This window comes from Rhinopithecus roxellana, chromosome 11 (genome assembly GCF_007565055.1).
Source record: "Rhinopithecus roxellana isolate Shanxi Qingling chromosome 11, ASM756505v1, whole genome shotgun sequence".
In the NCBI taxonomy this organism is placed as follows: Eukaryota; Metazoa; Chordata; class Mammalia; order Primates; family Cercopithecidae; genus Rhinopithecus; species Rhinopithecus roxellana.
The window spans coordinates 6,011,957-6,026,606 of NC_044559.1; the positions used below are offsets into that span (position 1 = coordinate 6,011,957).

At 42.8% G+C, this 14,650-nt stretch overlaps 1 protein-coding gene across 1 annotated transcript in view; it reads left to right on the forward strand.

Annotated features, from left to right (window-relative positions):
- The window catches only part of GRID1 (glutamate ionotropic receptor delta type subunit 1), a 791,729-nt gene that overhangs the window by 466,110 nt on the left and 310,969 nt on the right, over positions 1 to 14,650 (forward strand). The window contains exon 5 of the mRNA XM_030940876.1: positions 4,404 to 4,457. Coding sequence (XP_030796736.1) covers positions 4,404 to 4,457 — 54 coding nt within the window. The remainder of the gene's footprint in view (positions 1 to 4,403; positions 4,458 to 14,650) is intronic.

Consider the following 14,650-nt stretch of genomic DNA (forward strand, 5'->3'; position numbering starts at 1 on the left):
AAGGGGAGCACATGGAGGTGGCGGTGCCCATCAATTTGCAAAGCTGTATTGATTGTTGGTCTTTTTGCCACTGGTATCTCCATGATGGCAGAGATGAGGTTCCTGGTTCACTCTCCTACCCAGGAGAATTGGGATGGCCTGTTGGGGTTGGATGGGCTCTGTCTGTTGAATGAAGGAATGAATGAATGAGGGATTACGCACTTGTACACATTCAAAAGAGACCATCGAATCAAGACCAGGCTGGAGACTCCAGTAGAGGGAACGAGAGGAACTTTGTGCTGACTGATCATCTTTAGTGAGCTCCTCCCTGGGCTGGAAGTGTCACCTGTAATTTCATTTGACTCTCACAATAACCCTAAGTGGGAGGTGTTTGTCTTGAGTTGGGTTCGCCGAAGTAGACGTGGAGATGAATTTTTTTGTATGACAATGGTTTATTAAAAGTTATGGGGAATTTAAAAAAGAAAGACAGCAGGGGAGTGGGGACTTGGAACAGGAACATAAAGGAAGCCAAATAAGGTGATTTTGGCTCCACCCTGCAGAGGAATTCTGGAAACAGCTGAGATCACACTCTGGAGAAGTCTCCATTAGGGAGCAAGGCAGCTGGGATTTGTTTTCGTGGCACTCTGGGTCCCTGGTTAGGGGGGTGCATTCCAAGCCACCGTGAGTGCCAAGCAGGGTTTAGGCCGCCTGAATTGGGGGTGTTGGCTGTTGGGAGTGAACACACATGCTGAGTCAGTGTAATAAAAAATGCTAACAAGATTCACAGGGACTGTGGGCAGAGCCCCCTGTAGCACTGTTGGTATTCAAATGCCTTATGGGTGTGGAAACTACAGCTCAGAGAAGTGAAAAGGCTCACCCAGGAGCACTCAGCCAGGAAGTGGCAGAACTGGGATTCCAATGCACTCTGCCTGCCTGCTGGAACTCTCCATAGCGTTCTCACTCTGCAGACGAAAGGGAGGACTTACCTCTACCTGCTGCAGATGTAGCTGGAGAGGAAAAGGGAAAGGGCAGCACTTAGAAGGGGAATTAGTGGTGCTGGGAGGGACATTGCCCACTGGGGTGTGAGCATTTAGGACTCTTCCCACAGAGCTGGCAGCCCTCTAGTAATTGCTGAAGTAGCGTGGGGTGATAGAGGACAGGGGGAGGCAGGCAGTGTTCCTGCTAAATCTGCTATAGCTTCTCCTTCTCTCCATCTATCTCAGCCTCTGTGCGAATGGCACCCTCTGGAAAAGGCTGCAGAAAAGCACTATTTATCTCCATGTGGGGAAAAGAGGCTTAACAAATTAGCTGATGCTTAATTGGTGAGGAAAAGTAGGACAGAAAAGTTGACCAGTTGTCCCATGGGGTTTTCTGATCAATTGTCTCCACCAATATCTTCCCTGCATGGGTCTGATACTAGGTGGAAGTACTTCTTAGGGTGGCCAAATCTCCCACCCACTCCCTGCGGTCTCCCAGAGTCAGGTTGTCTGCAGTGCTGGCTTCTTCCAGGACAAGCAGAGAACCTCTCACCTGCACAGGTATACCCAGACCTTCAGATTCACAGAACTGCATATTCTGAAGCAGGACTCTCAGGCCCTGAAGCCAAGAGGCAGGGTCAGAGCTCTGAAACAGCACAGGATCTCAGACACAGCACAATTACCAGTAAATTAGGATCCCTAGCAGTGGGGCCTGGGGGCCCTCTTTTTTAAAGCTCCCTAGGAGGTTCTTAAACACAGCCAGACTGGAGAATCATTGCTGAAGAATGTCAGTGCATAATAACGCTTTACTTCTCACAAATGGTCAACCTTCTTAGATACATGGCACTGTAAAGAGAGTACTGCTCACCTTCTGCTCAGGCACTTCCTGGGATGGGACGTCGCTACTCCTGAGACATCCCATTTCATCTTGAATGACTTGGAAAGTCAGAAAGTTGTCTCCTATATTGAATTGATATCTGCCTCCCTGATTATGGGAGCCATTGGCTCTAAGTCAACACTCAGAAGATGCACAGAGCAGTTCCAATCTCTCTTGCACATGACAATTTAAAGACACCTGTATTATCCCACCTCTAAGCATCCCTGATCACTTTAACTGTCCCTCTTCATGACTGGGCTATAGTGTGCATTGTCCTTCATCAAGTGGGGCGGCCTGGTTAGGTCCATCCCCCAAGGGGTGGAACAAACTCCTCCCACACCCTCGTTTCCATGAGTTGAGCTAGAGGTGAGCTAGAGCCCATCGGTGTGCTTTTACATACCTTGGGAGACAGGAAAGGGCAAGTGTTATCTACATTTTATGAAGGAACAGAGACCAGAGTGGTTAAGTGACAGCTGGGTGGAGGCAGTCCCCTTTGGTTTTTCCTCAAGAGTGTTGCTTTCAAACTTCATTTCCCCATTTGCCCTTCTGCTCCTGGAAACTGAGTGTAGGGCTGTGAGTTCGGCCTTGCTAAACCACATGTCTTTAGATTCAGTTCAGTGTTCCAGCCACTGAGATGTTATGACATCCTCCCAGATTTGCATCTGTGCACATTTGATAAGAGTATTGCCAGTGTCCTCTACATGAGTGTTAAGGAAATGTTGAACTGTTGGCAATCGAGGTGAGCTAGAGCCCAGTGATGTTCTCAGAGCATTCTCAGCCCACCCTGTCTCCACTTCTCCCTCCACTTCTTCAGCAGTGCTTCCAGGCTTTTGAAGGCCTCCCTGAAAGTCTGCATGTTGACAGGAGAGAGGCTCTGGACGGAGTGGCTGAGACTCCACCCTGAAGTGTTCTCCTTCCTCTACCCTGACTGAAGGTTCCTTTGAGCTTTGGCTCTTCAGCCCTTGAAGCTTCTGTGGAGAAAGCCGGGTTAACTGAGTTTGTAGAAAGGGGCGGAAAGTGTCTTCAGGATACAGCCTTGCAGCATACCCAGGTACATGGCTTAGCATCTCTTGAAGCCTCCTTTCTTTCCAGTGCAAAAGAGAGGCACCCTGTATATGACAGTTTGCAGGCTGCAGCACCATGCAGACCTAGGGTCACTGGTGGGGTCGTTGGCATAGGCCCTGACACCTCCATGCCTCATTTGTTGGGAGTGAGGCAGATCTCTATGTACTGATGAGGAAAGATATTCGTGTTACATTGAGAAATCAAAAACTAGAGTCTTAACTGGATGTGTATTTCATGGTCTGATTTTAATGAAAACACTTGTCTGATATCTATTTGTAGCTATTTACTTGCAGAGATAACTGTAAAATCTTCTAGAAGGTGACACCTCAAACAATGTTTAGAGAGTAAATATGGAGGGATAAAGGGGGAATTTTCACTATGACAGCATATTTTTTTTAAATGGGATGGGATGATGGGATGTTGAACATTTTTATTTTTTTGCATTTTTTTCGATAGCAGGAATAATAAAATTACATTTCAAACAAAAAAACAGGACTCCAATCTGATAGCTCTTGTCCAGGTTCATAGTCGGCCTGGCTCAGTGTCCAGGCTCAGCAAGTACTTGGCACCTGCTCACGGGAGGTATTCATACGGGACATGCTTGGAAACCATCAGTCTCTTCCAATTCTTCCAATCTGTTGGCTTTCCAATTGAAGGAGAGGGAAAGCACTCATAAACACATACAGGAAACAAAATAATTAACTGAATTCTGTCTGCCTTGGCCTTCCACTTCATTTGCATAATCAACAATGTTTACTGAATACCTGCTGTGTGCCGGTTACAGCTATTGGGACACAGCTGTGACCTAGGAGATGTGGCCTTTGACATAATGGCAGAGGAGATAGACAATAAGAAATATTCTGGCAGAGGAGATAGACAATAAGAAATAAATAAACTGATAGCCATTCAAGCACAAAGATGGCAAGTGCCATAAAGAAACAGAACAAAACACTGTAATAGAGAGTTACAAATGGGGCTATGGCCCAGGAACTAGAAAGAGCTTTGTTCTATGGATCCTAAAGAACTGAAGGAAGCTGGGAGCCCCAGAGCTGCTGTGAGCTGCTGTCTTCCTGAATGTCACTCAGTACAGCTGGACTAGACAAGCCCCCATAAATCCCTCATTCCAGTTTCCTGATTCTGCAGCCTGGAGTAATGATAACACTCATCCCTTAAGCGCCCCAGCAGAAAGGTGTTTGCAGGCATTCCTAGGGAAGGGAGGCTGTACCTGTGCCTGTGACTCTGTGCTGCCTGCAGGAACCCAAGCATCTAATCTTGCTCTGGGCTGGTGCAGGAGAGCATGGAGGGAGAGCAGGAAATCAGATGTCTGTGTTCAGATGAAGCTTCTTGCAGCTAAGGCAGCCAGAGCAGGCCCCAGGGGGATGGCATGTTTTGTGAGGAAAATATTCTCTAAGAACAATGTTTATAAAACTGTGTCTCGGCAATCATCCTGTGTCTGCCAGCTTCTGTCTTGCTTCTGTTCATGTTCGTTCTTTTTCTCTCTGCAGGCCGTGGAGACCAACCTGGCTTCCAAGGACAGCCACTGGGTCTTTGTGAATGAGGTAAGGGTTCTAGAAATGTGATGAGCACGGCCTGGACTGAGCCCCTAACCCCTTGGTAAAGCTCAGCATGATCCTTTTGGGTTCAATTCTGACTTAGGGGGCTGTCGTGAATCCTGGGGCTCCACCTAGCCCAGGCAGGAACTCAAAGAGTTGAACTTGACCTAGCAGGGTGCTCACCTGGCAGGTGAGAACCAGAGAAAGAATCCTGACCCGGGTCCATGAGGAAGTCAAAAGTCAGAGGACAGTGGTGGCAGGGATGAGGCATGCTAGGTGAGGTGAGGCAGCCAGTGGGAGCCAGGGGCTGGAGCAGTTAGGGCAGGTCATGAATTGGGATGCAGAGGCGGTGGGGCAAAGGAATGAGTAGGGGAGGAAGGCTGAATTTCATGCAGGATGGTAAGGGTGTGCATGAGTGTGAGCGAGAGTGTGTATGCAGGGTGTGCACATGCATGTGAGAGTGTGAATCCAGGTGTGTGTGTATGTCTGTGTTAATGGTGTGTGTGTGTGTGTATGAGTTGTGTGTGTGTGTAGGTGTGTGTGAACATCCATGTGTGTGGATGTGTCTGCGTGAAGGTGTGTGTATATATGTGTCTGCGTGAAGGTGTGTGTATATATGTGTGTGGATGTGTTTGGGTGTGTGACAGGTATGTGCATGCATGTGCAAGTGTATGTGTGTGTGTGAGCGTGTGCATGTGTAAATGAGTGAATATGTGTGTGGCTGTGCATGTACAAGAGTGTGTGTGTGTCTTTGTGTGTAAATTGTATGTGTTGAGTGTATGTACCAGGGTGTGCATGTGCAAATTTCATGTGTGCATGTGTGTATGTATGAGTGTGTGTGCATGAGTGTGTATATGTGAGTTTGTGTATGTATATGTTTGGGTGTGTATGTATGAAAGTGCATGTATCTGTATATGAGTTTGTGTGAGTGCTGTGCTGTGTGAGTTGTATGTGCATGTGTGTGTGTGCATGTGTGTGTAGGTATGTTTGTGTGTGCAACCAGTACGTGTAGGGATAAGTGTACCCATGTAAAGGGAGTAAATAGGAAGTCTCTCCCATGACTGACCATCCCACCAGCTTGGCCCCAGGGAGGAATGACAACACCAGGGATCATGGTGGCCTGGCCTGCTCTTCATTACTTGTACCCTGTCTGGCCCTGGCCTCCTCCACGCTGGAAATCACACAGCCTAGCTTTCCCAAAGAATCCCCTCTGCCCACATGTCATTTCAGGAGCACTGACTGGGGTGGCCTGTGTGACCTCAGTGTGCTATATTCACTGACAGCAGACTCAGAATGTGTTCCTGGTGCAAGCTTTCATCATGGCTCATCATGGCTATGGCCTTCAGCTGCTCCTAAATTAGCTGATCAATTTCTAATGGCTTCATCTGGAAGATGCAGGTTTATTATGTAGGCAATTCATTCTTTTATGATGTCTGTTTCCCCATTAGTTCTTTGCTAATATGTCTGAAATAGTCTTGGGTGGCTTATTTTAATAATTGTGCAGGTAGTATCAGATTGTAACTACTTGCAAAGTCCACTTTTCATAGATTTCCCTTCATGAATTCACATCTTATTAGCTCCATGTCCACAGATGCCAGTTGGGGACGTGTAGTAACTGTCCATTTACCATGGGGTGCAGGTGGTTGTGCTGGTAATTAGAGGGGACATGACCACCTCCTCCTGTTTTCAGAGCCTGTGAGAGGCTGCCTTGATCCTTGAGAAGTTTGGATTCTCTGGGGTTTGCTGACTTCTCTATGGTTCTTCACAGTCCAGTTTTCTTTGTTCCAAAGAAACAATGCATTCCTAAAGTCAAATGTCTGATGCTGGTTTTACTTTTTTGATGAAACCTCCAAATTGGATAGCCAGTGTTTCTCTGTTACCAGTCTTCAAAAGAATCGCTCTGCTTTTACATTCCTAACCTGTTTTCTTTTCTTTCCCCAAATCCCCACCCACCCTCAGGGGCCACCTGTCTGTCCCTCTTGACTCACTCTTCAGGGCTGGAGTTAACTTTAGACTAACCCAGTGTGTGGTGCCCCTAGGGCATTCCATACTGGTAGGCACATTGGCATTACTGGGGCAGCTGGAACCCAGGGCTGAGTGTCATCAGGAGGAGTCAGATATGGGGTATACCTGTTGGAGCCACACTGGAGCAGCTTAGAGAGGATGGCAGTGTCGCACCATGGCCAGCTGTGTACCCTGCGCCAGCCCAGGAGCTCACACGGATGGTGCGAGTATCTCTGAGCTGAGTGTGTCCTCTTCCAAATGTGAGGGGCCTCCAGGGAGCCCCAGCTCCCTCCTTTCTTGGCTTCCTTTTCTGTAAGGCAGGGGACAACATCTAATATTTCTTATTTTTATTTTTTATTTTTTGAGACTGGAGTCTTGTTCTGTTGCCCAGGCTGGAGTGCAGTGGTACGATCTCAGCTCACTGCAATCTCCGCCTCCCAGGCTCAAGCAATTCTCCTGCCTCAGCCTCCTGAGAAGCTGGGACTATAGGTGTGTGCCATCTCGCCCAGCTAATTTTTGTATTTTTAGTAGGGTGGGGTTTACCATGTTGGCCAGGCTGGCCTCGAACTCCTGACCTCAAGTGATCTGCCCTCCTTGACCTCCCAAAGTGCTGGGATTACACCATGCCTGGCCAGCTAATATTTCTTAATCACCTACTATGCGCCAGGCACTTGTCACTGCATTTGTTACCCTCCTAGTCCTCATCAACAGCCCAGTGTGACAGTTATCCTCATTTTGCAGATGGGAAAACAGAGTCTCCAGAGGTTAAATCACTTGCCCAAGGTCATGCAGCTATTAATGGTGTATCTAGGATCCTATTTGAGGACCAGTCTGGCTCCAAAATTTTTCCATCAAACAGTAGCTTCATGCACATGGCCTTGGCAAAGATCCCTAACTCACAGTCAGTGTCTGATTCAGTGAAGCCAGTCAGTGAGGGTCAAGTATGTACACTGACGGGGAATACTCTTGGGCTGGCCTTTGGTGCCAACTCATGGACTTTTTTGAAGTCTTCTATCAGAAGGTAGGGCCTGTTGGAAAGCTTTCACCCAGGCACCCCAGGGTAGCCTCTGGTTAAGGACCGAAGTGTTTTCCAAATTACATGTAGGCTTATCCTTAGGATCTGGCTATATTCAGGACTACTGTTTCCGGTTTCAGCATGGCCCCAATTGAACACAAAAGTCCTGTTATTCTTGTTACAATGTGATATCATTTTAGGCTTTGCCCAATTTTTAAGCTATCCAAGTATAGAGCCACAGGCAAATGGTTTCCCAGCTACCTTCCTGTTTGTCTTATATAATGACTAGAGATAAAATAAGGGGGAAAAATAAAGAAAAAAGGAGAGTCAGGGGCAGGCATTTACTGGCTCACTTTCCAACATGCTCCAGAATTCAGCTGCTTCACTGGGTCCTTGCCTTCCCACATGTTGAAACTGCTCCCCACTTCTCTGGATTAAGTTCAGCTCCTCAAACAAGATCAGGTCTGTGTCTCCCCGACCACCGCAGGTGTCTTTGGGACCTCCAGCATGGCCCTCTAGCTGTGCCCCCCACTCCCTCTCATTCCTTACAGGTTCTGCCTTTCAGTTTCTTTCTCTATTTGATTTGTTTTATGCATTTTCCTGGATTCAAAATAAACATTTGAGGGCACATGTTTTTATTTGCTTTTTTTATGCAGTGGTTTTCTAAATACATCTGCCCTCTTTCTGGTGAGTATTGGCGTTACATATTACAGACCTGGTTTATTTGGAGAAGAAATAATTGGATGCAGAGGAAGCCTTGTGTGAGCCCTACCGACAGTTCCTATAGGTCTCTGGGCACCACTCTGGGGACACTGGAGAGCAGATGTGTTTTTAGATCTGCTAAAAGTATTTAAAGAATATTTTAATTGACTGATTAGGTTGCAAATTACCTTAGAGAGGGTAGGGGATTCAAAAGAACTTGTGGAAAACAAAATGAACTGTTAGTCAAGGTGGCCACTGAACTGTGAGTCCCTTGAGGGCATGGCCAGATTCAGCTCATCACTGAATCCTCAATGCCCTGAGCAAGGAATAGATTCTTCAAAGGTTTGTTTGAAGGCAGGTCGATGTACATAGTGTAGAGCAAATTGCATTGACAAGCATTTCCCTGTCTGCCTCAGAGAAAAGACAAAGGCAACAATTAAGTCCTGAGTTTCAGCGATGGAAAGGACCTCTATGGGTCATTCATCAGATGTTGCCAAGTTCAAGCCCAGTCAGCCTTGACTCTGGATGAGGCGGGTGGCTTTTGGAGCCTCTTTAGCAGCTGAGGTAAAATGTTTCCTCTCCACGCATCCTCCAGCAGATGCCAGGAGAGTCAGGGATCCCTGTGGGTCTGGCTTTTTGGGAACTTTGTTCAGGGAGTTCTCCCATAGAAAAATCAGTATGACTCTCCAGCCTCTTGAAGAACCAAGGGTGATGGGGATTGAAGCACTCTGTTTGTTGCTGGGCAACTTCCATTGTTACATGAATTCTTCCAGACGTTGAACCAAACCACACACATACTTTGGTGGAAATGGTTTAAGGTGCTTAACGGATGATGTGAGTATGCACACATAACCTTTGCACCTGGGTTTTATCAGAGAGTGAGGCTCTAAGAGGTGATCTGTGGGTCAGCAGGGGCCAGGAGGAGGTGACTTCTAAAAAGGGAGGACGTATAGTCAGCAGGCCCTTGCCACTTCTTCCCGATTGTCAGCGTATGTCGGTGACTCCACATCTCACATGCATTCCAGACCTTGCCCTTGAGCTCCAGATCCAGAGATCCAGCTTGACTCAAGATCCTCTTGACTTGGCCACTTGGAAGCTCCATCACCAACTCAAACTCAGCGTGTCTCTCTCCAAACTCACCATCCTCCCCAAACCTGGCTCTCTCTTGGTGCTCCTGATCTCAGAGACCACTGTCACCATCCTTCTGGTTGGCTCCTCAGACACAGAAAAGACAAAGGCATGATAAAAGAAAAAGACTGTGATGTGAATGCTGAATCACATAGCTTTAAGAAATCTGCCCACATCATCCAGCCCACTGCAGCCCTCTGCAGGATGACCCTGACCCTACATTTGCACCCTTATTTACTTCTTACTATTGCATTCCTATCTCATGGGTCATCCCTGCAAAAGGATAAGTGACTTCTTGTTTCTTGTATTTATTTTTCCCTGCTAGCTTTGGGGTTTTGGCAGCATTTTTCTTTCCACCTGCCATGTCCTTCTGAATCTGTGATTGTCTAGGACTTCCCTTTCTTGCAGGGATCTGCTTAACATTGCCTCTGCCAAAAGGACTTCTGTATTTCCCCAGTAGGGTGATTCTTTCACAGCCTTACCCCAGTTCTACTGTGTTGGGGAATTGATGCACGTGCCTGATTCCCTGGACAAGCTGATCTGCTTTCTCTGAGGTTCCCTAAAGTTTCTAGTATGAGGAGCTGACACATAGAAGAGCTCGCTGGGTTAAATGATCTGACTGGATCTTAAGAGATCCCCCATCTGCCACCCCAAAGACAAGGTCATCCCAGTGTGTGGACTTCTTCAGTACCTTCTGCCTAGATGCTCTCCTGTTCTTGAGCCTCAGGCCCTGGTCCCCATCTTATCACTTTCACTAGTTTGTCACCAACAAGTACTCAGTGAGCAAGGGGTCAGTCCTTGCTCTTAGAGCAGCCTCTGTCAATAGTCCAGGGACATCACTCCAGACTTTCAAATCTTCCCTATCCTAAAGCACACACCAAGGTAAAACAAATGAAAATAAGATTACATGCCACATGTATAACATGGGAGAGGAAGATGCTAATGCTCTAATTGAAGAAAACAAAGAAAAAGACCATGATATGAATGTTGAATCACATAGCTTTAAGAAATCTCTGTTTGGGACCCACAGAAAGAGAGGGAAGGAAAAGATTGTTTTCTTCCTTTTATTTTGAAGATTCCAATTCTGTTGGACTGTTCAGTCCCTGTACCATTTACCATCTTCAAATTTAATTTAGTAACACTCAAAAACAATTATATTTGTCATAATCGTTTTACTTGTTTCTCTCCCAGCCTCACTGAGAAATCTTTGAGGACAGGGAGCACATCTTACTACCTCTGTAGCCCCAGTTCAGAACTCTTGAATGAAGACCAGGAGTTGCCATTTATTAGACCTTAGATAGAGCCAGACATTGTTTTTGAGTATCACCTTCATTATCTTTTTCTTTTTTTCTGAAAAAGTAACAGCTTTGTTGAGGTTTAATTGACATGCAATACATACAATATTTAAGTATGTAAGTTGTTAAATTTGGCATATGTATATACCCAGGAAACCGTAACCACAATAGAGGTAGTGAACATATCCATCACCCCAAAAGTGTCCTCATGGCCCTCAGGAACGCCACCCTCCTGGCCCACTTTCTCCCACTCTCTAGGCAACTACTGATCTGTTTCTGGCTCTACTGATTATTTGTATCTTTGCGTTTTATCTAAGTGGAATTATGGAGTATGTACTCTTCTGCTTTTGGTATGGCTTATTTTATTCAATGAAATTATTTTGAGATTCATCTTATGTTGCAATGTATAGCAATAGTTCTTTCCTTTTTATTGATGAGGAATATTTATTTGTACATGGGTAAGCCACAATAGGATTATCTATTCTTCTGTTGATGGACATTTGGGTTGTTTTAGTTTTTTTGCTATTACAAATAAAGCTACTACGAACATTTATGTATAAGTCTTTGTATGGACGTATACTTTCCTGTTTCTGGGACTTATACCTACAAGTGGAATTACCAACCCCTATGGTAGATTTATGTTAACTTTTTAAGAAACTGCCAAGTTGCTGAGAGTTCCAATTGCTTCATATCCTCTTCAGCACTTGTTATGGTCAGGCTTTTTGATTATAGTCACTCTAATGGGTGTGTAATGGTTCTCACTGTGATGTTGATTTTTCATTTCCCTGATAACTAATAATGCTTCCTAGCATCTTTTCTTGTGCTTATTTGCCATTTAGATCTAAGTATCTTCTTGGCAAAGTATCTGTTTAAACAACTTCCCCATTTATATTGGATTTTTTGTTTTCTTATTATTGAGTTCTGAAAATTCTTTTTATATTGGGATAAAAGATTTTGTAAAAATCAGATATGTACTTTGTAAATATTTTCTCCCAGCCTGTGGCTTTTCAGTCTCGCATTGTCTTTTGAAGAAGAGACATTTTAAATTTTTATGAAGTTTAACTTACCAATTTATCTTTTAAGAATATGTTTTTACTGTAGTATCTGAAAAATGCCTGTACTCTTGATTCTATTCCATTGATCTATTTTTTTCTATCTTTATGCCAATCCCACATTCTTTTGATTACTACAGCTATAGCTTTATGATATGATTTGGAATTAGATTTTGTTAGGCTTCTGCCTTGTTCTTCATCTTCAAGATTGTTTTGGTTGTCTTAGGTCCTTGAAATTTTTGTATACATTTATAATCAGCTTGTCAGTTTCTAAAAAAAACTGACTGGGATTTTATTTGGGATTGCAGTGAATCTGTACTCCATTTTTGGGAGAATTGACATCATAAAAATAGTGAGTCTTCTCACCCACAAACAAGATATATCTCCCTAATTATTTAGATTTTCTTTAATTTCTCTCAATGTTTTATCTTTTCCAGTGTACAGATCTTTCACGTCTTTTTGTCAGATTTATCCCTTAGTATTTTATATTGTCAGTGCTAATGACAATTATACTTTAAAACAAATTTTAATTTCCAATTGTTCAATGGTAGAATATACAAATGCAATTGATTTTTGCATATTGATCTTGTATCCTGGAACTTTGCTAAACCCACTTACTAATACTAGTGGAGTTTTTCATAGATTCCATTAGATTTTCTTAGAGAAAATATTCTTGACTATCATGTCCTCTGGGAATATGACAGTTTTACCTCTTCCTTTCCATCTGGATACTTTTTATTTCTTTTTTCTTCCTGATTGCACTGATTAGTACCTCCAGTTCAATGTTGAATATAAGTGGTGACAGGAGACATCATTTTCGTATTCCTGATATTAGAGGGAACACACACAGTGTTTCATCATTAAGTATCAGGTTAGCTGTAAGTTGTTTATAGATGTTCTTTATCAGAGTGGGGAAGTTCTCTTCCATTCCTAGACTGGTGAAAATTTTTATCAGGAAATGATAATGGATTTTATCTAATGCTTCTGCATCTATTGAGATGATGATATGGTTTTTCTTTTTGCAGAATATGCTGAATTACATTGACTGATTTTCTAACATTAAAGCAATCCAACATCTCTGGGATAAAACCTACTTTTCATATTATATTATCCTTTGTATATATTGTTCTATTTGATTTGTTAAATTTTTGATTAGAATTATTCTCCTATGTTCACCAGGTATATTGGTATTTATTTATTTTTTCTTTTTATGTCTTTCTTTAGTTTTGGTATTGGCATAATGCTGGCCTCAAAAGTAAGCTGGGAAGTATTCTCTCTTTTACAGTTTCTGGAAGAGTTCATAAATAATTATTATTTTTTTCCCCTAAATGTTTGTTAGAATTTACCAATGAAGCCATCTGAGCCTGGGGTTTTCTTTAGAGGAATATTTTAACTACAAATTAAATTTATGTATTAGACATAGAACTAGCTATTTGTTCTCAAGTAAGTTTGGTAATTTGTGTCTTTCCAGAAATTTTTCCATTTCCTCTAAGTTGTCAAATTTATAGGTATGGTCCAGGCATGGTAGCTCACCCCTGTAATCCCAGCACTTTGGGAGGCCGAGGCAGGCAGATCACTTGAGGTCAGGTGTTCCAGACCAGCCTGGCCAACATAGCGAAACCCCACTTCTACTAAAAATACAAAAATTAGCCAGGTGTGGTGGTACACCCCTGTAATCCCAACTACTTGGGAGACTGAGACATGAGAATCACTTGAACCCGGGAGGTGGAGGTTGCAGTGAGCCGAGATCGTGCCATTGCACTCCAGCCTGGGCAACAGAGTGAGACTCTGTCTCAAATAAACAAAACAAAACAAACCAAACAAAAAAATTTATAGGTATGAAGTTCATAATATCCTGCTATTATCCTTTTAATACTTGTTGAATCTATAGACATATGATTTTTCTCATTTATAACATTCATTACTTGTCTCTTTTCTTTTTTTCTTGATCAGTCTGATTGGAGGTTTATTGATGTTATTCATTTCAAAGAACCAGTTTTCAATTTCATTGATTTTCTCTATTGTTTTTCAGTTTCCATTTATATTAGTTTATTGTTTTGTCTTCATTATTTTCTTTTTCTGTTTACTTTGGCTTTAATTTGCTCTTTTTTCCCCCTAGTTTCTAGGGAACAAGCTGAGATCATTGATTTAAGACCTGTCTTTTTCTTTGCTATGTTTCCCCTTAAGTGATTTAGTGACATCTCACAAATCTTGATATGATGTGCTTTCATTATTTAGTTCAAAATACTTTCTATATTACTTTTGGATTCCTTCTTTGACCCATGGGTTTTAGAAGTATGTTTTTAGTTTCCAAATATTTGGGGATTTTAAAGAAATCTTTCTGCTATTGGTTTCTAATTTAACTCCACTGTGGCTACAGGATAGAGTTTCTATTATTTGGGTCCTTTTAAAATTATTGAGACTGATTTGATAGCCAGTATATTGTCTTTCTTGCTAGATATTTCAAGTATACGTGAAAAGGATCCATTATCTGTTGTTGTGTGGAATGTTTCATCAATGTGAATTAGGTCATTTTAGTTGAGTGTTGGTTGTGCCTTCTGTATCCTTTATGATTATTTTGTCTACTTTTTCTATCAATTATTTAGAGAGGAACATTAAAATATTCATCCTTAATTGTGAGTTTGTTTATTCCTCTTTCAGTTTTATCCGTTATTGCTTAATAGATTTGGAAGCTTTATTTCAAGGGGCAGAAATGCTTAGGATTTTTATGTCCTCTTGATTTATTAACCCTGTATCATTAGGACATAAATTAGGATTTATCCCTGGTAATTTTTTCTGCTCTGAAATATACTTTATCTGATATTACTGCAGCCATTCTATATTTATTTTGACTTGTGTTAGCATAATACCTTTTTTCACCATCTTACTTTTAACATACTTGTTTCTTTATGTTTAAGTATATTTCCTGGAGGCAGCACTTATTTAGGTCTTGCTATTTTATCCATTATAACAGTCTTTACCTTTTAATTGAGGAATTTTAGA